General features: G+C 35.8%; 4 protein-coding genes and 1 long non-coding RNA gene across 5 annotated transcripts; 2 read left to right on the top strand and 3 right to left on the bottom strand.

Moving 5' to 3' along the window:
- Positions 1-162: 162 nt before the first annotated feature.
- LOC111499829 (LRR repeats and ubiquitin-like domain-containing protein At2g30105) lies at positions 163-4,962 on the bottom strand. The gene is made up of 11 exons (XM_023151521.1): positions 4,702-4,962; positions 4,524-4,618; positions 4,078-4,239; positions 3,886-3,996; positions 3,692-3,792; positions 3,425-3,562; positions 3,176-3,224; positions 2,986-3,051; positions 695-814; positions 293-622; positions 163-259 (listed from the first exon to the last, which is right to left on the bottom strand). Exons 1-10 carry the CDS (start codon positions 4,883-4,885, stop codon positions 512-514), a joined length of 1,137 nt encoding a protein of 378 aa, XP_023007289.1. The 5' UTR covers positions 4,886-4,962; the 3' UTR covers positions 163-259; positions 293-511.
- Positions 4,963-8,193: 3,231 nt separating this feature from the next.
- LOC111499831 (uncharacterized protein At5g39865-like) lies at positions 8,194-9,501 on the top strand. The gene is made up of 2 exons (XM_023151523.1): positions 8,194-8,386; positions 8,470-9,501. Exon 2 carries the CDS (start codon positions 8,509-8,511, stop codon positions 9,280-9,282), a length of 774 nt encoding a protein of 257 aa, XP_023007291.1. The 5' UTR covers positions 8,194-8,386; positions 8,470-8,508; the 3' UTR covers positions 9,283-9,501.
- A 3,991-nt stretch (positions 9,502-13,492) lies between these two features.
- LOC111499827 (inactive receptor-like serine/threonine-protein kinase At2g40270) lies at positions 13,493-16,650 on the top strand. The gene is made up of 8 exons (XM_023151519.1): positions 13,493-13,862; positions 13,933-14,071; positions 14,155-14,226; positions 14,309-14,452; positions 14,543-15,192; positions 15,284-15,474; positions 15,558-15,690; positions 15,769-16,650. Exons 1-8 carry the CDS (start codon positions 13,748-13,750, stop codon positions 16,365-16,367), a joined length of 2,043 nt encoding a protein of 680 aa, XP_023007287.1. The 5' UTR covers positions 13,493-13,747; the 3' UTR covers positions 16,368-16,650.
- Positions 16,651-16,745: 95 nt separating this feature from the next.
- On the bottom strand, positions 16,746-19,574 carry LOC111499834. Its single transcript, XR_002721013.1, has 3 exons — positions 19,513-19,574; positions 17,735-18,102; positions 16,746-17,620 (listed from the first exon to the last, which is right to left on the bottom strand). It is a non-coding gene; the product is annotated as an uncharacterized LOC111499834 (long non-coding RNA).
- Positions 19,575-21,461: 1,887 nt separating this feature from the next.
- On the bottom strand, positions 21,462-23,027 carry LOC111499828 (probable N-acetyltransferase HLS1-like). Its single transcript, XM_023151520.1, has 3 exons — positions 22,774-23,027; positions 22,444-22,712; positions 21,462-22,368 (listed from the first exon to the last, which is right to left on the bottom strand). The coding sequence occupies exons 1-3, from the start codon at positions 22,951-22,953 to the stop codon at positions 21,648-21,650; spliced, it is 1,170 nt and encodes a 389-aa protein (XP_023007288.1). The 5' UTR covers positions 22,954-23,027; the 3' UTR covers positions 21,462-21,647.
- Between the last annotated feature and the right edge of the window lie 397 nt (positions 23,028-23,424).

The raw sequence follows: 23,424 nt of genomic DNA, 5'->3' as shown, positions 1-23,424 counted from the left end.
TTCAAAAGGCAAAAGAACCATTATTTAGATTTCGGGTTCTACTTCTAATGAACATCACGATGCTATCATTCATGTGAAGAAGGAATTTGAATTTTTGACTGTTTAATCGAAAATATGTTAAAAATATGAGTATATATGTAAAGAAATTCAATATTACCAAAATATTTGAAGATTCTCCTGTTCTTAAATTGATTAAGTGAGAGCTTTAGAAGACGTGAATGGCTCCATTGGAATCATCTGTCCCTATCTCCACACCTCGCACTCGCAGGAAGGAAATGAAAAAGGGACATTCGGACAATACATCTCAAATATTTTGACAATTAGCCAAGCCAAGAGATGATTACCTAAATTCACCCCCAACGATTTCCATAATCTAACATGAAGCTAATGTAAGCCTGAAATTTTCTGGTTCTGGCAGGACCAATGTCGCATTAATTTAACCAAATGTATTTTACAGAAAAAACGAGACAGTTGCTGCATGTTGACTTTAAAAGCAATAAATCATAAAGCATCAATGTTTATCTGCACCTTCATCAAATTCAGCCTGGCTCATAACGCGAAAATCTAGTTGCTTCTGATGCTTTGAACGCCGACGTTCATCAAAAGCTTCCCATCCTTCATACTATCACAAAAGATGGTCAAATTAATCAAGCAGGCATAGATTGATCCAAACAATTGCAGCATGAGGACACACCTGCCGGAGGAGATCTATGGTGATTTCTGTGTGGTGGAGATCAAGTGTAGAGAGGTGGATGCACATCTTAAATAGTGTAGTAGGGAGGGACCTTAGGCCGTTATGATTGATATGCAAAGCCTGCAGTACATGGCAAAATAATTAAGACAGGAATCTCCTATTGAAGTTCTTAAAAGCCACACACCCAGCTCAATTTACATATGTTGGGACTTGGGAGTCAGTTGAGTACCGCTATATGGGAATACGAATGTGCATGGAATTAGGAGCTAAGGTTATGCGTAGTCTAAATAATAAAAAGAACCATAATATGAGGCTGTGTGTGTTGAGTATGTTTCTCTACACGTCGCAGAATATATATTGGAACAACTTGTTAAGATAGTTACCACTTATCTTCATAAAAACTGTTCAGATAAGAGAAATCATTATCACATATGAAGAATCATTATAATAAAATGTAAAACAAACACCTGTAAAGAACAAAACTTGATGACATGTTAAATGATTAAAATTACCTCAACCAATAGCTTAAGTTTGAGGCTAAAGATGAATCGACAATAAGTATTTTTGGTTACATGTAGCTCATTTGGAATGTCCTTTAATAAAGAAGTTCGAAAGGCTATTACGAAAAATCATCATAGATTGACTTAATAATAAAAGCAACAGTTTTCAACCTTATATGTTCTTTTGGAGTCGCAATTCAAATTATGATAGCCACATATATAGGATATTATATATCATATGGTTTTTCTAATGCCATATTTGTAAGTCAGGAGGTTAATACTGTGAAATTAGTCAAGGTTTCAAGGTTGGGAGCAAGCTCTAGGGAAACTTGCGTCTCATTCTAAACACCTATCTACTTATTTGTATCAGGCTGTTGCTGAGGTTCTTGGAGATTGTTTGAAGCCTTATGTACGCATATAATTTCACCTTGCAAGGTTGCTTTTGTGGAAAAAAGGAAAACGGAAGCAATTAGAATTTAGAACTCTTGAGGATTGGAGGAAACGGAAAAAAGGCTACTTTGCAAGCTAGAACTTGGGTCAGCTTGGAATTGGACACCGAGTGATATTTTCTTCTTTCAGTCCTAGGAGCAAAGGGTTTTGGAGATATGAGGAGAGTTTCTGACACGAAATTTCCACTCTGCTCAATGTAAGACCAGCGAGTAAGATTTTAGCTTCAAGGGTATTCATCAAAGTTTACCTTCTCCATCCGTTCTTATTTTTCCTGGCAGTGATTCATACAAGCTATTAGTCGGAATAGATCTTGATCTGTGGAAGGTTTGAAAGTTGGTACAGTTTTATTCATGCTAGCCCTCTGTACTTTACCAATGACACTCCTCTTCCTTGCGACCAATTTTGGCAGGATTGAGAACCTCTTCAAAAGAGTTTGGGTATTTTCTGAAAGAGACTTGCCAATTAAATCTATTATTGTTGCCATTAGCCACTCTGAAATAGAGGTTAGGAGTGGTGGATAATGGATTTCTTTGGTGCAGGTGAGACAGACTGCAGGGGAGTGGCTTCTTCACTACACGTTTTCTTTTAAGGAATCTGAAATCTAAACAATTGCAATTCCGTTCTTAAGAAGTTCTCATATATGCTTGCTTGTAGGGAACATGCCAATCAAGAAGGGTCAATTACTCAGATTAAGTGTGTCAAACCAGTTCTGCTTACTACTTCTCGGACTTGTTAACTGGAAAAAAGTAACCTTTTTTAGCTAAGGGTTCACTTGACGTCACAGTTACAGAAAATAGGAGTATTACAATTATAGTCAAGTGGTCGCAGAGATTCCCTACCGAGAGGATTCTTTTTGTTGTAAAATTGGTGCTGGTAAATTTAGTATTGACCAAGATAGGGTGGCTTTCAGGTTATCGTACTTCGTTTACTTCCAAAAATAATTATCATACATTTGGAAAAATAGATGGATTACTTCCCTGAATCTAATAACAATGAACTACTTCAAAATTAACTGGAAAACAGAATCTAGAATTCTTAGGTTGAAATAATAATAGAAACTAGATACTAAAAAGATGCAAGTATACGCTCTACTTAAATGAATTGTCAGTAAGCAAATAAAGAGAGTGAAAAGAAAGACAAGAAATGTCATGTATGGTATTGGTACCCACAAAGATTTGCCCCTAACAGCAACAACGTAATTAATTACGGCTCCTAATGAACCGTAAAAGAAATGTGCCTCTATTTCATGTATCTGCATTACGTCCCTTAATTTCCACTATTGAGATTAGAATGAAACATACGAAGAAAGTAAATGATCTGGATAGAGAATTAAGTAGGAACCTTCAAATTGTGCAGACAACCAAGTGTCTCTGGCAACTCTGACAGAAGATTTGATGACAAATCCACCTGTACCATAGCCAAGCATGTCGATAGAACTTTAGGTGAGGGAGACAATTATGGGAATCAATATTTCTAAGATTAATAAAAAGAGAAGAAAAGTTCTTCTAAAAATAAGTTTGGTAAGTTGTACCTCAGTAAGAGAACTACATTCCCCCACAGTTGAAGGAACAATGCTTATCCTGCCCCATGTATGGTGAGAGGCATTAGTAATAGAAAACGACGAAAAAATTAATTCACATTAAATAAACTAGGGAATGTTGAACTATCTACACCACAAAAAATAAAAGTGTAAGTAAATTATTTAGTAAAGAATATCTTCACCACGGTTGAGCGTTTTACTGATGAGCAATTTGTGTGAGCATATGCCACTCAGCATTACCTATTTTTGCTGACTTTCAAAACTTCAAGTTGGGTCAAAAATCTTATTTCATCTGGGATACTCGTCAATTTGTTATTAGTCACATGCAGTTGCTTTAGTGAAGTCAGGCTGCCAAGTGCAGAAGGCAAAGTAGTTAACCTGCATCAACCAGCCTTGTTTGATGTTTATGGGTACCGGATGACATAATATAGTCACTTAAGACTTTTGTATTCTGATATTGCAAAAATTAGATTGTGACTAATCCTTGAAACAACTGAAGCTACTTACAGATTATGGGACAGAGATAAAACTGTTAGACGCTTCAAAAACGCTAAACTGTCCCAACTTATAGATGCATCGGATATCTCATTAACATTCAGTAATAATTTCTGCAGATCGTGATAAAATTGGAGAGATCTTACGAAGAGGAATTTAAACCACTCAAATGAAAAGGTGAAAAGGAAGACAGCAATTAACTTCACCTGCGTTGAACTTAGGCAGCTAACTTGAGAAGGAACATGCTTAATAGAGTTGTTGCTCAAATCAATTACTCTCGCTGAAGCTTCACAAGACCACACTTCATCGGGAATTGCCTATGGGAGATTCCAATGAAGATTTGAGAGAAACAATCACAGTTTTATTTTGTTCTGTGAAAGCGATGGTTTCTTCTATACCTTCAAATTGCAGTCAGATAATGCTATCACTCCAGTGGCCTTCCATCTTTCAAACCGGCTTTTATCTACGGAGACACGCTTCTTTTCATCAACCAAATTCTTCGCATTTGGCGTGCTCCTTTCTCTGGGACGAGTCCTCGCTTCGAGCAGGATAGGGCCATCCTATTCAGTCAAATCCAAAGAATGAAAACATATAACAATATGCATTCCCTTAACATTTCGCCAACATATAGTCCACAATGTTTAACAGATAAGTCGTCCTTGGGACCAATTCTCGCAGTTTTAACAATTTAACCCTAAGACTTCAATAAACGAGATACATGACATGTAAAACCCTCAATTTGATCCACTCGGAAGATCACAATGTAGATTTAGCAAAATAAAATTCAAGATGTAAGAAAGAAGACTTCAATTGAAAAAAAAGAACGAATGGAAAAACCAACTACCCCTTGATACAATCCCTGAGAAGCCATAAGCATCACTTTCGCTCCATTATTGATCTCCGACGCCGCCAAAGTCATCTCGTCTGCCAAAACCTTCCCTGTAATCACATATCACGAACTTCAAAAATTCAAATCCACCTCTCTCAGACAAATTCCTTCCACAAAAATTCGAATCCAAAACCTTTGAAAATGAGCTTCTGGCCGCGAGGTAGGACGTTGGTTAAAGGTTGAAGAAGGGACTTCAGATCCTTGACGGTCGAATCACAGGGAGCAGTAACACGTATTGACTTCCCGGCGAACTTGACGCTGATAGCTATGGACTTGGCATTACCTTCGGAGGTAGTCGCCATCGCTCCGAGCTCCATTTCAATTTGGCGCCGCACCAGAGGCGCGTCGGTAACCTTGAGAACTAAGACGATGATCAGTTGGTCAAGCAACTAATAATTAATTAATCCTCTCCTTTCAATTTCCAATAATTCACCAAGTAATTAAAAAATAAAACAATATAAAATTTTCATAGGCTATAAATACACAAATTAATCATTAAATAATTTTTTTTAATTCACACAATTCCATAAAAATATCTTTCATTTTTCTTCTAATCTTTCAAACAATAATTTATTAAAAAAATAAAATTGCAACCATTTCAAAATTTTAATATTTATTTAGGATAATTTTAGTAAGTATTTTATCCCTTTCATATTTTATAAATTTCATCCCTCTATTAAACACAAAATAAAATGTATTTAATAATTAATAAATTAATTTTTTTAATTTTTTTTAAATATGTCGGGACTCAATAATAATAATATAATAATTAGGGACCTTTAAATAATTTTTTTGAATTTAAAAATCTAAAAATTAATTCGTACACAAACTAATTATAATTTAATTAATTAAAAGATTGTTAGACGCAAATTAAAATTAAAAAATATTATGACACAAACTTAAATTTAATATAATTTTTTTTTTTTGAAAAAGAATTAAAATCACTTTATTCTTTAACCACATTAAAAATATTAATGATTTAAAATATGTCTAATGTAGGCTCTAGATTATTTTTAAAGGATCAAAGATATTCTTTAAAATATTATTTTGAAAAGTCAAATCATTTTAAAACAATTTATAAAAATAAATAAATTATCGAAAAATGATTTTAACATGATGAACAAAGAGAAACATATATTATATAATAAATAAAGTTACTTAAATGTAATCCATTTAAACTAAAGTACTTTTACCTTATATAAATATAAAAAATATTTAAAAACAAAAAAATGATTAATTTTTCAATCATTAAAAAAACAAAATTCAACTTGAAAAAGAGTATTATATTATTTTTGTTTCGAGAGATTTGAGCCACAAATCGTCATTTATTGATATGAAATAATTGAAAATACACAAATTAAAAACATTTAAACACGATTTTTCATAGGGTTTGTTTCGGGAGTTCAACTATTTTGAATTCATCTTTTTTATAAATTTCATTTTTAGTGTTCGGCTCTTATGAACCCATTTGTCTCGTAGTATTTGTTTTTTGAGTTCAACTTTGCTTAACTTATCTTTTCCATAATGTTCATTCGAGGTTTAGGGATTTTGGCGTATCTTAGTGAGATTGTTCTACTAGTCACATTCATCATCATCATTATAGACTTGTCTCGTAGACCCTCAAGGCGCGACCTCGATGTTGGTTCCAGCCCATAGTTCTTATTATATATCATTACAAACATTGTTCTCAAATTGATATGAACCACGACCAAGGAATTTTCATATCTCAAGGTCCAATTACAAGGATGAGAGTCAAAAAGCTATAACAAACCTTGTACACTTATATTCAAGCTATGGTTAGCTCATAAAAAGAAATTCTAGAAAACGTTGGAAACTTCTCTTATATGTTGTGCAAAGTTGAGCTCCAAGAAAGAGATGCATTCAATGCAACTACTTAGCTAAATTTATGGAATTAGTACTAACGAGCCTATTTCATTCATTGCACTATTTAATTATAATTTAAATATTTATTTGTCATATTTGAGCTAGTTTTTAATATAAAAGTTAAAATTATATTGTAACCTAGATACATTAATTAACTAGTCATTTTAATATGGAGGTTGTGGGTATTTCTTATTTACTAGCCAATTTAATTTGGAAATTACTCGTGTAAAATTAGATTGTAAAAGCTATATAAAACTTTTTAAGTTTTTCTTTAGTTAGAGACTTTAGCTTTGTTGAGAGCTAAGATTTTTTTCGAAATTCTTGGGTTTAAAACATGCATGCTACCGTCATTCAAGTGCTATTGATTAAACTAGTTGTGGAGTAATTCGAATCACGAGTTTATAAACGAATTTTCTTTATTCATGATCTTGATCATTAAGGTAATCCGTTCTATACTTTCTTTTATATTGATTCCATATCACAAATTCTTTAGCAGGGTTTAGTTGGCATCACTCTAATAGGCCACATAACGACATCATAAAGGAAGTAACATCCCTTATCGTGGGAAGGATTACTAAAAAGGAAATTAATTGGCAAACCTCCTATAACATCATTAAACAAATGAATGAGTCACAAATTCAAGCTTGAATATGCGCGGACCAATATGGTACTACTCCTGCCATTGGTCGGAGTACGATCGACAACCGGTCTACTTTTATTTTATTTTTTAATTCAATTAATTGATTTATTCAAATTTTGTTTTATTTTAGGTATAAAATCGTGTTATTACAAAAAGGCTTCCTTGTCTCCATCTAGTCGAGAGCGGTGCAGCCATCTTTACTAAGAATAGAAAAATTGAACGATATTAAAACACGTAGACACGGGAGGGTGAATGGATGAATGAAGAATCAACAAACAAAAGAACGAAATGGAACCCTAATGTGAACCATCCAATGTCACAGAGTGTATGACAAACAAGAAAACAAAAATTTAAGCATGAAATTGAAGACCCATTACATTTTCAAGGCTTCACACCACACCACTGCTTCTTACACATTAATATAAAAGTTTTAAAAATTAAAAAATTTATTACAACTAATAAACAAAACATTTATAAACTAAATTTATAAGAAAAAAATAAAAAAAAATGAAACTTTTTAACCATTTATTTATTTATGTTTTTTTAGATTCTTAGAAAATTAATTAATAAAAAAAAAACATTATTATGGGTGGGGCCCACAGTGCACGTGATCCCATTCTTGCACGCGCCCAACTCTCCACTTTTTCCTCCCATTTTCTGCGTCAAAATAATGTTTTTCTCATCCAATATGTTTCCTCTTCTTTGGAACAAAACAATAACTCTTTTTAACATTTTCTTTTTTATTTTAAAAAAATACTAAATTAATAAAAACAAATGTTTAAAATTTTCAATAATAACTCTTAATAAACTTTTAAAAATAGTTGATATAAATTTTATAGGTATTTTTTTGAATGGAAAATGGTATTTTTGTTTTATAATTTAGCCTTTTTAAAAAAATATTTAAAAGTTGAAAAAAATCATCAAATAATTATATATATAATATTAAATAAGAAGAGGGAATAAAATCCGTCCAAATAAATTTAAAAAAAAAAATGATATAGTTGAAAAGGTAATTAAGACATGAAATGATTTAATTATCCATAATTGAACGCTAAAATTATGGTTTGGGTTGCTTAATTACAACCTCTCGTAAAACAAACCGCTAAGGGTACCCTTCGCCTTCAATTTTCAACCTTTATTTTCCCCTTTTAGTCTCTCTCTCTCTCTCTCTCTCTCTCTCTCTCTAAGCTAATAAGTGAATGGGGGAACAAAGGAAAGCCTGATCTCCTCTGCAAATAAACCCTTCCTTTTGCACCCTCTCCTCGAATCATCAACTCTTCGCTTCAAGCAATCGGTAAGTTTTTCTGCATTTTCTCCTGCCCTTCCCTCTTGTTTCTTCTTCTTTACCGTTTTTCGTTTTCGATATCCGCCGAGAAGAGGAGAGATTCTGTCGTTGTCATTCAAATTCCGGCCTCGATGTGGCGCTCGTGGAGCAAATCGATGGTTCAGATTCCTGATAAGACCTCACAGTCCTCTTCCTTCTCTTGCTCCTCTTTCAAAGACGTTCAAGAACTTTTCGCTGAAGAAACCGCTAAACCTACCTCCAGAAAGGCCTCAATCGTCTTCCATCGAGTCCGATTTGTTAATTCGTTGCTCAAAGCCTGGTCTAATGCTCCGCCCGATGCTCAATCGCAGCTTCGGTTTCAGCCTGAGCCTGAACCGGTTCTCAAATTACTAGACCCTAAATCGACTAAAGCGCCGCAGGTTCCGACGCGATCCGAGGCTGTACCGCTTTTGGACAAACAGATTTTGGTTTACTTCACGAGCCTACGCGTTGTCCGGTCTACTTTTGAAGACTGCCGGACCGTCCGCTCGATTCTGCGAGGTTTCCGCGTTTCGGTTGATGAACGAGATCTGTCCATGGATTCGGGATTTGTGTCGGAGTTACATCAACTACTCGGTAGAAGGAAGGTGACCTTGCCGGCGGTTTTCATCGGCGGCAAATATATCGGCGGGGCGGAGGAAGTCAGAGAGCTTCATGAGATCGGCGAGCTGAAGAAGCTGATAGAGGGGTTGCCGACGGCGGCTTCCGGCGTGTGTGAGGTCTGCGGTGGCTTCAGGTTCATTCTGTGTGAAGAGTGCAATGGAAGCCACAAATTGTTCTCGGAGAAAAGTGGATTCAAGATGTGTACGGTTTGCAACGAGAACGGTCTGATCAGGTGCCATTCCTGCTCTTCTGCTATATTCTGAATCATTCTGATCCCTTCTCTTCCCAAAATTTAAAGAAAGAGAACAAAAAAAATGTAAGAAATCATCCCCTTAAAAGGAATGAGAAAACAAAAGGAAAAGAAAAGAGGAAACTAATTTCGATTGACCAATTGTTCATTATTTTTTCTTTTCTTGGATCAGTTCTTAACATTTTTGTATCTAAAAAGTAGCTTGTAACGAGTTTAGCTTCTTCTTCTTCTTCTTATTATTATTAAGCTGCCGCCATAGAAATCTCTGGTAATGTTGTTGTGTGCAGAAGCAAGAAAGCAATCACAAAAATGGCTTAATTATTTCCTCTCTTCCCCCCAGAAATTGTTCATCAATGAATTCATTTCAATTATAATCTCCGATCAAAACTTCTAAACTAGCAGCAGCTTTAGAATTAAAAGATTTGGTGGCTACCTACCTGCCTTCAATTTGCTTGTAGAACCAGAAATAGGTACAGTTACAAATAATTGATTCAATTCATAACTTGAGGAACTTAATTCCTCTGTTTGAACAATTAAAAAATATATATTCAAAATCCATAATGTTCTTAACGCAAACATATTCCTCTTCAAAATCTTTTTATCTTTTGAGCCCATTATTCTTTGCTTATCCAATGTGTCTGTCACCATTTATGTATTACCAATTTTAGACGGCCTAATTTACCCAAAACTTTGATCTCAAATTTGGGAAGATTTTGAATGTTTTTTAACTCTTTGATTTGATTGTGATTGGTTCTGACGTGTAACCTCCATTTTTACAACTAATCATCATTGTTAGGGTATCTGTCACTGGATGAGAACGAATACTAGATTCTTAAGAATAAAATGTTTACAATAATATTGCTATAAATTATGCATTTGTGTTTGTATTTATTAGTAAATTAGCATAATGGAATTGTTAATTTACTAATTTATTATAAATTAAATTTTGTACAGCCTATTTGATTATAAATTTAATTTAAATATCTAAAACTTTTTTATTGTTTATAATTCAACTATATATGGTTGGAGGATTCAAATATCTAATTTTTTTGGTGGACTTATTATGGCTTCAACATTTAAAGCACTAAGTACGAAAATGACTTATTTTAATGTCTCATCTTTCATAACCCGTTTTCGAGATTATTCAAATTTATCTTAAAATTATTGCGTAACTTTTATAACGATTTAGTCGTTTAAATGATATAAAGATGTGTGACATTAAAAATCATACACAAAATGTTCAAGTGATGTTGTAAGAGAACCCTAAGGGTATTGGGGCTCAATCAGAGTAGCCCAACATCAGTGAGGTAGAACAAGCCAATTCAAGAAATGAAACCAACCAAGTCAAGTATGAATTATGTCGTTTCGAATTGTTGGATGAAAGTCCTACCTCGGTTAATTTAGAGAATGATCATGAGTTTATAATCAAGGAATACTCTTTCTATCGGTATAAGGCCTTTTGGGGAAGCCCAAAGCAAAGTGACGAGAGCTTATGCTCAAAGTGAACAATATCATATCATTGTGGAGAGTAAGTGAGAATTACACACTTTTAAAAGTATAAAAATCTATTAGAAACAAAGGATTAGAGATCTACGTGAATAAAAATAAAAGTTTTAACAACTCATTTTTCGAGAATTTCAAACCACAAACTACTACAGACGTGAAATAAAAACCAACTTGATAATTTTGATTGTTTAATAACATGCATTTCACTAAACCATGTTCGATATGTTTCATAAAAAATTTATGATCAAGGTATAATGAAAATCGTTCACAAAATATTCATAAAAAATTATGACTAAGATCTCTTTCCACTTATATAACTCTAGCGTTTGTGTATGCATTCGTCTCAACTACATAACTCACGTTTTTAATGAAAATAAGAGTATTATAAATGAGTGTAAAAATACTTAATAAATAGTCTACTCTTAGGTCATATATTAGTTTTTTTTTTAGTGTCGACTTCCACAAGAATATTATCTAGGATCGAGAGGTTCAATCGCTCTCACCAAGGCTACAACACTTCAAGTTCACAATTCCTCAAAGTCCAACTCCTCTCGAAATTTAGTTTGTCCATCAACATCCCACTCTTCCCGGGACATATATTAGTTTCTTTCAGAACTTATCCTATCCCCTCCTAAGGTGTATCCAAATTCCTCTTAGATCGTAATCTATCTTCTTCTAAAGCGTAACCTAACTTTCCTTCAGGCCGTAACTAAGCTCTTCCTAGAGATGATCGAACTACTCCCAGAATGTAGTCTAACTCATGAAAGGAGAAGATTTTAGTGGAGAAGATCAAGGTTAAAAAAATCCTAAAATTCACACGTACTCCAATGAAGTTACGTTCGTCCCCTTCGATAATTCTTCCTCAAAATTAATTCCACTAAACTCTTCAGCAAACAAGTTTAAATTCATCCCGTCTTATCTTTGAGACAAAATTTCGAAAGATATCGTAACAATTCTCTATTAGTGTACGAGACAGAAATCCGAAATCCATCCCTTCAAAAAGGACAAATTGTGAATGCAAAGGGACCAAACAACAGATAAGAAGCAATTAAATTGATATATATATATATACATATTTTGCATGAAAGGCGTTGGGTGTTGCCAAATGAAGGCCAGTGGATATCCATACACATATAGTTGGATATGGCAATGTCTATTAAAAGTTAGCATGAGACTACGTCCTCTAATTTCAAGACAAAAACTAGACCAACCAAGACCCACTCCATCTTTACTTCATTCTAACTTTCTACATAAAAACTTCTACAAACCCATCTTTAAATATATGCAAATTCGATACTATTGAGACATTTCATAGACTCATAGATTTTACCGGTGAGATCTCATATTGGTTGAAGAGGAGAACGAAACGTTCTTTATGAGTGCGTGAAAACTTCTCCCTATCAAATACGTAACCTTAAGGGGAAGTCTGATTGGAAAAATCCAAAAGTGACAAAATCTGGTGGGTTTGAGCTATTACAAATAGTATCAGAGTTAGACACTAAGTGATGTGTTAGTGAGGAGGCTGAGCCCTGAAGAAGAATGGACACATGATGGTGTACAACAAGGACGTTGAGCCTCAAAGGGGAATGGATTATGAGATCCCACATCAGTTGAAACATTTTTTATAAAAACCTTGAGGAAAATCCGGAAAAGAAAACCCAAAAGGGTAAAATATGGGATTGAGTTATTACAGTAACAAATTATCTTGACACAAAGGGGAAGAAAAACAATATGTATTAGTGGTGGGCTTTAGCTGTTACAATGTTACAATATCGAACATTTGCAACGTCTAATAAACACTGAACTATATCCACATCTCCTCGAAACTTCCCACCCGACATAAATAGCTATTCTCATTAAAGACCATCTATCAATTTATGGGAACCATGAAGCCACCGGACGCCGGTGAGAAGCAAACATCTGAAGAAAATGGGCAGTCAAATTCGGAGAAAGCTGTGATTTCACGGTCGGTCTTTTCTTGAACGTAAATTTGACGACATGCCATGCGATGCCCTTTTCTTATCCATTAATCCAAATGGGCCTTGTGTTTTGGCATTTGCTGGTGCAGGCCACAGCTGCCATTGCCTTTTGACAATTACTTATTTATTTATTTATTTAACCTACGACGTGGTGGAAACGTGGGGTTTCAAGAATTTCTAGTAATTTAATCCATTATTCCAAGGAATTTGATTTGACCAATTGAGGGATTTGTACCACAATTTTATTGCTGCAAAACAGATTAAGTTAAACAAATTAAAAATACAACAAAATACCTTTGATTAATGTTTTTTTTTTTTTTTGGTTGAATTTGAAACAAATATATAAATTGCAAATTACAAATTTAACCTCTATAACAGGTTCTTTTTGTGTGTTGGAGATAAAAGCAAGTACATGAAAAAAGAACTGAAACCTAAAATCCTAAACAATATCTTTAAAATAAATACTATTTTTTAGGATTTTATGAAACAATAAGAGCTATTTAGTTCACACAGTGTTATAAACCTATTATTATTATTGAAAGTTAAATTGAAAAAAAAATTTAAAACAAAAGTATTAAAATCAGCCGCCGGGATTATTGGATACACTCAGTCCTCCGCATGGTCGTAACATACACCAGAAATACGACGACATGTCGTTTTAAATACGCTATTTAATTTTCCTGGAAAATTGAAGGAAGAAAAAGAGAGAAACAGAGCACGAGGTCGGCACATGGTGTTGATGATGGGAAGGAGAAGGACGGCGCTATAAATTGAAGGAAGAAAAGTCGTCGGAGCCGAATCACCGATAATTCGGTCCTTTTTTTTTTCCCATCGGCTCTGAATCGGTCATAATATTTAGATTCTGTGACTGTGAGAAAGTTGGCAAAATTTTTACGCGCTTTCGTCTCAGACCCATCTGAATTTGCTCCATTTCCATAGCTACAACATTCCTGTTTTTCCTAAACTAGATCTCTGTTTCCGGGCGGTGTGGATATGGGGATGGATGAACGGTGGAGATTTCGCCGGCAGAGGCTGCGATGGGCGGTGCTGGCGGCGGCGCTGTTGTTTTTTCAGAATGTGGGTCTCTGTTCTTCTCTGAACGATGAAGGTAAGAGATTCTGGGTGGGTATGGGAGTGGGTTTTGGTATGGACTCAAAAGTGGGTTTGTTTGGATGCAGGTTTGGCGTTGTTGAGGATTCGGGAAGCAATTGTGAGAGACCCTTATGGAGCTTTGTCGAACTGGAATGATAAGGATGAACATGTGGATCATTGTTCTTGGTTTGGTGTTGAGTGCTCTGATGGGAAAGTGGTGATACTGTGAGTGAATTCTTCCATGGTTTTGAGGTTTTGAAGGATTTGGCCATGAATGTTGAGCTTTTTTTTTTTTATTGAACTTGCAGGGATTTGAGAGATCTTTGTCTTGGAGGAACATTGGCACCGGAAATGGGCAAATTGCCACACATCAAATCCATGTAAGTAGCAGAAACAATGGTCTTTTTTTGAGCTTAATCTTCTTCCAAGCTCAATTTTTGGGTGTGTTCTTGTTTGTTGCAGCATTCTAAGGAACAACTCGTTCCATGGAGGAGTTCCTGAAGAGATTGGAGGGTTACTTGAATTGGAGGTTTTGGATTTGGGATTCAATAATTTCTCTGGGCCATTTCCATTGGATCTTGGCATTAACTTGTCTCTAACAACCTTGTAAGGATTGATTCAATCACTGGCTGGTCTTCTGTTCATTGGTTTCAATATCTTTCAGGCTATGCTGAGATTCTTTTATGGTTTTTGCAGGCTTCTCGATCATAATGAATTCATTGGCAGCATAACTCCTGAAGCCTATGAACTCAACTTGCTATCTGATGTGGGTTACCGGAGGCAGCTGCTAGGAGTAGGGATTCAATCATTAGAGAATCAAGTTAACATGAACGGAAGGAGGCTGTTATCCCCGTCTCGGGGACCTTCCTTCATTTCGTTACCACCATCTTCATTTGATTCATCTCCATCTCCATCTCCATTGTCACCTTCAGATCCACCATTCCCTCCAGCACCTTCCCCGAGTTCCCCATCGGTATCTCCTGCAAAGTCTCCAGTCTCATGGAGGTCAGCACCTGCTCCTAGCCTTCGTTTGAGTCCTGCACGACCACTCGCTGCAGCTCCAACTCTACCCGCGCCAGCTCCTGCAAGGACACCAGTTCATGTTCCCACACTGCCACGCTCCCATTGGTTTCCTCCACACTCCTCAGCTCCATCTCCAAGTCTGATTAGGGGGAGTAATAGGAACAATAATCACAAAATTCAAATGTTGACAGGAATTATAGCCGGATCGTTGTTCTTTTTAATTATAACTGTCAGCATTTTGGTATTTCGAAGCAGTAAGGTTGTTACCGTGAAGCCTTGGGCCACAGGTTTGAGTGGACAGCTGCAGAAGGCATTTGTAACAGGTTTGCTTTCTTTCCTCAAACGAAAAGAAACTGGAGAAGAGAAGAATACCTCAAATCTTTAGCTCGATACTTACACGGGTCGTAATTTCAGGTGTCCCCAAGCTTAAACGATCCGAACTTGAAGCAGCTTGTGAAGACTTCAGTAATATAATTGAATCCTTTTCAGACATCACTGTCTATAAGGGAACTCTTTCCAGCGGGGTTGAAATAGCTGTGACATCAACTGCAGTGACATCAAATGCAGATTGGTCAAAAACTAAAGAGGAACAGTTCAGGCAAAAGGTACAAGGAAACAAAGCTTCTTCAATGTTCATCAGTATAGTTTTGAAAATTCCTGAACTTTCTTTTCTTCTTCATGTTTGCAGATTGAAACTTTATCAAGGGTGAACCACAAGAACTTTGTCAGCCTCATCGGGTTTTGTGAAGAAGCACAGCCATTCACAAGGATGATGGTTTTTGAATATGCTCCAAATGGAACACTCTTCGAGCATCTCCACAGTTAGTGTTTTTTTTCTGTATAAAACATGTTGAAGGTGCATTGTTCTTCCAAAGTTCATGATATCATCCTTCTTGCAGTAAAAGAAGCAGAGCACTTGGACTGGGAGATGCGATTACGAATAGCAATGGGTGTGGCATACTGCTTAGACCATATGCACCAGCTCGATCCGCCTGTCATACACAGACATCTTTGTTCTTCATCAGTTTACCTCACAGAAGACTATGCCGCCAAGTTGTCGGATTTTAGCTACTGGAGTGAAGCAACAGCAGCAAAGTTAGGATCAGCAACGGTGGAGCACTTGGAAACTTCACCTGCAGATTCAGAGAGCAACGTTTATAGCTTTGGGGTGATTTTGTTAGAAATGATTACAGGTAGAATACCATTCTCGGTTGATAATGGCTCTCTTGCAGATTGGGCATCAGATTTTCTGAAGGGAGAACAGTCATTAAGAGATATAGTTGATCCGATTCTAAGCTCTTTCAAACAAGAACAGCTTGAAAATTTGTCTCAAGTGATAAAAATGTGTGTCCAGCCCGAGCTGGAGCAAAGACTGACAATGCCCGAAATTGCTGCAAGGTTGAGAGAAATCACAGCATTGGAACCTGATGCAGCAATGCCAAGGGAATCTCCACTATGGTGGGCCGAACTTGAAATCTTGTCTACAGAGACAAGCTGAGTTTAAGTTGATCATCAAGTTCAATGTTAACATATGCTATCCTTTCATTTAGGGTTTGAAATTTTTTTTGTGGCTTGTAGCAATTGGTTGCTTGGCTGTAAAATGTAAAATAGCAGCAGGGTTGAGTAGGGAAGATGCTGTTCTCCCCTGATACAAAGTGGTAACAAAAGAAACTTGTAGATAGAAAAAGCTGCTAAGCCTATGTTGTAAAAGCTCCACAACATGAATGTGTATATGCATGTCTCTTCAAAGATAAGGATCATGCTTTTCTGTGTGTTTTGCATCATCGCTGTGTTACCTCATTTTCTTTAATAAAATGCACCTTTAACAAAAGAAACTACAAGGTCAGGCTTCAAATGTTTGACCCAAGGAATAATCATCAAGCTCTTTCACATTGCACATGCCAAAGCAGAAGGGGAAGGGAATGGGAAGCGAATGGTTTGAAGATGTGAATAATGGAAGCTGAGTGGCGACAGAAACAGGACAGGTAAACACATGGATATTCTGTTGCAGGAATTTTCCTGCGTGTTGTATGGGAACTTTCATATAATAAAACTATACACAACAAACAACAATTAGGCAGTACCATGCCTGCCTCAGCCAACCATGTGAATCTTTAGCAGAGAAAATTAAAGAAAATCATTTTGGGTAGATTTTATTGTTTGCAATTCAACTTAGATAGCCTTTTAGAGCTTCAGTCTGTTCGGTTTGATTTGAACTCATCTGTAATAGGGTGGGTTGATTTGATGAGTTCAGCCACATATATACTCAATTTTGACGTCAACTTTTTTGTTCTCCTCAACACAATGTATGGTTTTGGTGTTAGTTAAGCCTAATCTTATATATTAACCCGACCGACACACTTTGGGTTGGTTCCTTTTACTGACATTATAAGAAAAGACGTCTTGCATCAATCATATAGGCACAGAAATTATTGACATTAAACAGAGTATTGTAATAATGGAATGGTGTAAAACCTGGATATCCAACGAAGGGACAGGCCATGTGTTGTCTTCTGAAGGCCACATCCAAGGTGCTGTCAAACATAACATTCCGGAGTTCACGAGCAAGGCTTCACAAACTCTTTCTTTAAACAGCCGGCCCAATTCACTTGATCTTCTCCTTTTTCTATTTGGTTGTCTTATTCTGGTTCTCATTTGACCCGATCCACCTAGAAAAAGTAGACTGTTTTTTTTCCTTTTCAATCTAGCATTTGATTCACAGCGAAAACCAGATTCTTCACCCTTGAGACACTGAAGAAACGAGAGCCTGCACTAAGGATTTAAGAATATCTATTTTCCTTGTACAATCTATACAGAAATGGCTAGCTAGCACAATATCATAGAGATTAGCATCAGCCTCCTTACCTACAAGATTCATTTCCCAAAGCTATCTCTCTGCCTCAAGTCCTTGCTCAGCACAAGCATACATTAGGAGTCTTTCATGAACCACCCCATGAATTGAAGAGCTTACCTCTTCAAGAAACCAGTTGGATAACTGTGCACCATCAGCTAAAATCTCTGTTTGATACCCCTCAACAAGTTCAATGTTGTCTTTATCGAGTTCAGCCACTATCCCCTCTCTTGCACAACTTTCGAGTTCGTGTAGAGCTTTTTTCATTAAACTCTTTAACCACAGCAGTCAAGGCGATAAGGTAGCCGTATACCTCTGGGTTTAATCCAGATTGTCTACGATGCAGCAGCATTTTCTCTGCACCTCTTTAGTCACCATCAACCTGGGAGGATTGATTATCATCATTAGCAATTGAATTTCACTTGAAGTTGTACTGAACAAGCATAACAATTTGAAAGAACTTATTTAAAATCCCTGGGCAACTAATCCACTACCATTACACATAAATAGTAACATCAAAAGCCAATTCAACAACTGAAAAATGACTTATGGAAGAGACCAGAAAGAGGTATAATGTGACTAATGGGGAAATAAGCTCCAAAGAAAATGACAATGAACAAAAAGTTTTCAGTGAATGAAACTAACAACAACAAGGTTCAGGTGAAATAAACCCGAAGGAAGTTATTCATGGTTTTTCCAAATCCTTGTCTGCAGAAATAAACTTATGTCCAACACTAACATAACGGTAGGTTCAAACATGTATAACCATATTAGAACGCAGCTTAACCATACATCATCCCAAGTGGACGCCCATCTAGCTCTATGTTAAAAACTTGCACAGTTCTTCCAGAACCCCTTCAATTGTGACAACACAAACACAACGCCAGAAAATATCCTTTATCACATTGAAGAAAGTCACCACAACAAAAATCTGATCTCAATACAGTGATCATAATCAAAATCCAATAAGATCAAAATACTAACCACCTAAATGAGTAAACTAGAGGAGTAGATTAAAGAAGGTAGACTAAGCAATCTCAATGATCAGAAATTGAGGAGATTTACACTTGGGAGAAGCACGCAAGCACGAGCTCAAATTCCCTCGCTGAAACACGGTCATTCATTTCTCCAAGAACATCGAATGGTTGTCGAACACAACTCTATAGATATTACACTTGGGATGAAAATCTCGTAGATTTATTTCTAAAATGTATAAATATTTATTGTTAAAATATATAGACATTGGCTCGTACAATTATATTGGGCTTGATCCTATGTCCTAGTGATGATTTTTTTAACAATCGTTCTTCCAATTCCTTGATTACCTAAAAAATCCATCTTCCATTTCGTCTTCATCTGTCACTCGTAAGGTCCAGCTCAACTGATTAGAACAACCTTAGGTCCGGAATCTTAGCGGCTTTCAAAACAAAGTAGAATTCTGGTGGTTGCAAGTAATACGAGGAAGCATATAATCATTTTGTACTTCTAATTCAAAGCACCAAATTCAAACTAAAATTTAAAATAACCTACGAACTTGAACGCCAAGGTCTCGCAACTCGTAAAGCGAGAAACAGAAGAATCATTGAGTCCGTCACCTAAAATTTCTCAACCGGAAACCAGAACATTAAGGTTTCCACCGCGTCAATATTGAGTGAAATTTGAGCTCGAATTACAGTAGCAAATTAACAGAAAACCAAACGAAAGCAGAGCGGAACAGAGAGCGAGAAAGAAACCCCTTGAAGAAGCTGTGAGTTGAATCAGAGTTGATGATCGGAAAAAACGAAACGCTAACGTTCTGGCGGAGGATTGAGCGACGGTAATGGTGGAAGTCGGAGTGAGTGGTCGCAATGGCAGCGTTTTTGCCGCCACTGCAACACAAAGCCTTCGGAGTTTTATAGCATAATTCATAATGTAAAATGTATGTGACGAAATTACGTGATTACCCCCGTAGTTAAATATTCTCAATATTTATATTCCGGGTTTCTTTTTCTATAATTATTTACGCCAATTATTTGATTACGTAAAGTACAATTAAATAAAAAGATTAAAACATTTTATTAATCTTTGATTTTATTTTTAAAGTCCAACATCCTTTACGTAAAATACAATTAAATATTATTATAAATGAGTTTGAGGTGAGTTCAATTTTCAATGCATTAAATATTTAAATTACAAAAAATATTTAAAAAGATATACAAATTATATATATATATATATATATGTAATTCTGTCGCAAATATTTGTAGTAAATATAATACTTACAAAATGCAAACTAATTTGATAAAAATACACTATAATGGGCCGAGGGAAGCGGCCCAAAAACAGAATAAATGATCGCAGATCGGCCCATATAATAAATTAATGGGCCGCGAAGATTTGGGCTTATATAAATTTATGAGCTTAAATGAAATTGGCAAAGGCCCAACTAAAATCATGGCCCGAATAAAAATCTACGTCCGAAAATCGTGAAAGATGACTTCTTTGTTGGTGAAATGAAGTCGGTGATCAAAGCGAATCGGCTCGCCTTCTTGTTATCCAAAAGTCAGTCAAATCGGGTGGGCCCTGCCCCTACTGAATTGCAAAAGTACCATCGAAAAAACTAATGGATACTTGAAACGAACTATTCTCTTACGAGAACTATACTCTGTTATTTATTGGTTATTTGGTTTAATATAAATTTGTTTGGTCGTGTACCATTCTTATCGCTTTACAGTTATATATTTGTCTTATGGTGCATTAATTCTTTCAAGTGGTCCAAAAAGGGAGAAGTTTGTTTCTAAAGAATGTGGTAGACATAAGATGAAGCGATGTAAAAACGAGTATCAGAAATAGCACCCGAGTTCAAAATCGAGACAAACAGATGGAAGTTGGGTGTGTATGTTTGGATTTAGTTTTGGGAATGAACAATAATTAATCACCAAATTTGATGAGCAAATTTTAGAATGTAAACACTTAAAATCTCCTTCACATAGCCCATAAATTGCAAAGACATGTTTCTACTTTAGGAAGAATAGGGGTTTGGCCTAACTCATCCATGGCTCATTTGAAAACCCTAATGTTCCAAAACTCCCTCCTACCCCTTTTTGGCTTCCTTTAAACCCTAATAATTCCATACTCTTTAAGCCTTTTAAGCTCAAGGGTTTTTTTTTTTTTATCGATGCGAACGGAACAAAAAAAAGTGCATTGAGATGTGGATACTGATGTTTCGATCAACAAAAATAATCACAATATAAAGATGGATATAACGACCCATTCCCATGATTCAAAATTCGAATTTGACACTTAATATCCCGACATGCCCGTGCGAAAGGGTCACGTTACTTACTCCTTGCTTTTAGAAGAAAACTATATCTAGAGTTTTTCCAACATGTTTTGTCTTCACTCACATGCATCCTAATATAGAATTGCTCCGGGCAAAACATTTTAAATTTGGAGTTCTTATGATTGAGCTACCAAAAAGAAAGGTGCACCTTGTTGGTATATATATAATAACTTTCAAATTCTTTTAAGCATTAGGATCACTCTCATTCGAATGTGGTATCAGTTTATTCATATATCCCTCCTTTACTTGGATGTTACAATGGAAGAACACGATGAGGGACCTATGATTATAGAAGAAATGCTCTGAGTATAAAGATAAATTACTTCCCGTTGTTCAATCAGTTAATAACGAGATTTTTCACATACATCAAAGCTATTTATATATCAATATTTAAAATCTAAAACTTCGTACCACTTCAATTTTAGAATATAACTTTACGGATCTAATATAAATTAAAAAAGACGTTTTTACGAATCTTATAACAAAAATCAACAAAGATGAACGTGTTTTTCTTCTTTCTTCATTCTACCCTGATAACAGGCAATGATTAAATCGAGATCGAGACCACGTGTCGCGAAAGGGTTTAACCTTTTTCATTTATTCTTTCATACCTCTCTTGGGTCTACAAAGAGAGGTCTATTTGGTGGGCCATTTTTCCATTCCAAGAGACTATCCTCCTCACCCTTCAAGGCCTTTACACACCACAAATCTTCCGAACATGACAGCAATTTCCAATGAGGAATCGCCATCTTCAGCTCGTCATCTTCCCCACCAATCTCTGTAACAATAGCCTTACAATCCTTCGCATTACTCAAAGCCAAATTATGAACAAATTCACACAATACCCCAACCAATCTCTCAGAACAAGCCCCTTCATGATGCAACCCATAAACAAAATAAAACCCAAATGCCTTGAAATAATCAGGCACCAAAATCACCTTCAAACAAGGCAACATTTTGTCCATCATTTTTAAGCTCTTTGTATAAACCACCCATGGAAATGGAGCTTTTCCTAGCCTTAATTTAAAAACTTCCCCACTGTTCCATAGACTCACCACAGCCCAGCTCAAGGGTATGTCGGCCGCCGCCGACCACGGTGGCGGCTGTTTCTTGTAATGTGCTACCCATGTCCCTAAGCTCAAATTGTTCTTCAATATGCTGTTTATGTCTTTGGGGAAGAACTCCGTTGATGCCATGTGTTTTTTGTAAATTTCTTCTGCTTCTTCTATTTTCAGCTTTTGAATTTTGATTTCTGATTGGTTGATTTTGTATGGATGATTTGTTACTGGGTTCACCAGAATTCTTCCTGTTCTGAATTTTACATACCTGTTTGAATTATGAGTGATTAGTTCATAATTAGAGATTTAATTACTTTTAAAAAAAACATGTTTAGTTGAATACCTCATGTGATTAATGAAGAGATTAACAGAGGCATGATTATCTTTCTCAGTAGCCATGCAACAGTAATCAACGTCATTAGCTACAAACCAATCTTCCAAATCATGGACAAGGCTGCATCCAATCCCACGGCGGCGAAACGGCGGCGCAACTCTCAGTCCAAGAATGTAGCCCACTTTCGCCGCCAAACCCGGCGGTTTATGAGCACTAGAAAAAGCTGTCTTTATCGAGCCTTGAATGACTCCAACCACCTCGTTGTTCCATTCTGCCACCTAACTCAACCGATTAAAATATAAATATTGAATAATTAAAAAAATGAAGAAATTAAATTACCAGCATTTTATATAAGGGACTGTGACGAATCCTACAAATGGGGTCACCCAATGTGTCAGTGAAGAGAAATACACGTTTTGATGACCCAATTTCGCATCGTTGTTCGAGATCAGCTACTTGAGCTCTATCTGATAATCGACTCTCTTCGTAGTTTCGTATAACGAAATTCTTCGACCCCATTAATTAAAAAATGGATCGAACTTAAATTAAGAGAAAAACAACAACGTTACTCAATAATGATGAAATGATAAGATAGAATGAATGATAATTATAAGAACCAACCAGAATTTATATAATAAGAGGGAAGAAGGGGATTGTAAATGGTATCAACATCAACCTAATTTTCAAAGTGATTAATGATAGAACGTGTTGGTTGTCTCTTATTTACCCTTTGTTAAATTTTTCTTTTACTTAATATAGGCAGACCATGTTAGGATAACTATATCTGCCCTCACAAAAATTCTCCCTTTTTTCTTTATTAATTATCCAATTACCAATATATAAATATAGCTGGCGGGGAACTAGTCGATTCAACATCTCAATCATTAGTGGAAATTACGCTCACATCTGATCCTCAAATTTTGTTCACCCCATATGATCGTTTTGAGTAAATTGGAACCTCTTAAAATCATGTCAAGTTAGCAATAATTG

Source organism: Cucurbita maxima, unplaced genomic scaffold (genome assembly GCF_002738345.1).
Source record: "Cucurbita maxima cultivar Rimu unplaced genomic scaffold, Cmax_1.0 Cma_Scf00027, whole genome shotgun sequence".
NCBI lineage: Eukaryota > Viridiplantae > Streptophyta > Magnoliopsida > Cucurbitales > Cucurbitaceae > Cucurbita > Cucurbita maxima.
Note: the sequence above shows the minus strand (reverse complement) of the source record. Positions and strands in the feature narration are given on the sequence as shown.

Coding starts and splice junctions, on each gene's coding strand:
- LOC111499831 (XM_023151523.1), top strand. CDS start 8,509: ATGTGGCGCTCGTGGAGCAAATCGATGGTTCAGATTCCTGATAAGACC.
- LOC111499829 (XM_023151521.1), bottom strand. CDS start 4,885: ATGGAGCTCGGAGCGATGGCGACTACCTCCGAAGGTAATGCCAAGTCC. Junction 3,225..3,424: donor TTGAAAGTCAGCAAAAATAG/GTAATGCTGAGT, acceptor TACATGGGGCAG/GATAAGCATTGTTCCTTCAA. Junction 815..2,985: donor GTTGTCTGCACAATTTGAAG/GTTCCTACTTAA, acceptor CATGTACTGCAG/GCTTTGCATATCAATCATAA.
- LOC111499827 (XM_023151519.1), top strand. CDS start 13,748: ATGGGGATGGATGAACGGTGGAGATTTCGCCGGCAGAGGCTGCGATGG. Junction 14,453..14,542: donor AACTTGTCTCTAACAACCTT/GTAAGGATTGAT, acceptor TGGTTTTTGCAG/GCTTCTCGATCATAATGAAT. Junction 15,193..15,283: donor GCAGAAGGCATTTGTAACAG/GTTTGCTTTCTT, acceptor TCGTAATTTCAG/GTGTCCCCAAGCTTAAACGA.
- LOC111499828 (XM_023151520.1), bottom strand. CDS start 22,953: ATGGGGTCGAAGAATTTCGTTATACGAAACTACGAAGAGAGTCGATTA. Junction 22,713..22,773: donor GTCCCTTATATAAAATGCTG/GTAATTTAATTT, acceptor CGGTTGAGTTAG/GTGGCAGAATGGAACAACGA. Junction 22,369..22,443: donor CTCTTCATTAATCACATGAG/GTATTCAACTAA, acceptor TAATTCAAACAG/GTATGTAAAATTCAGAACAG.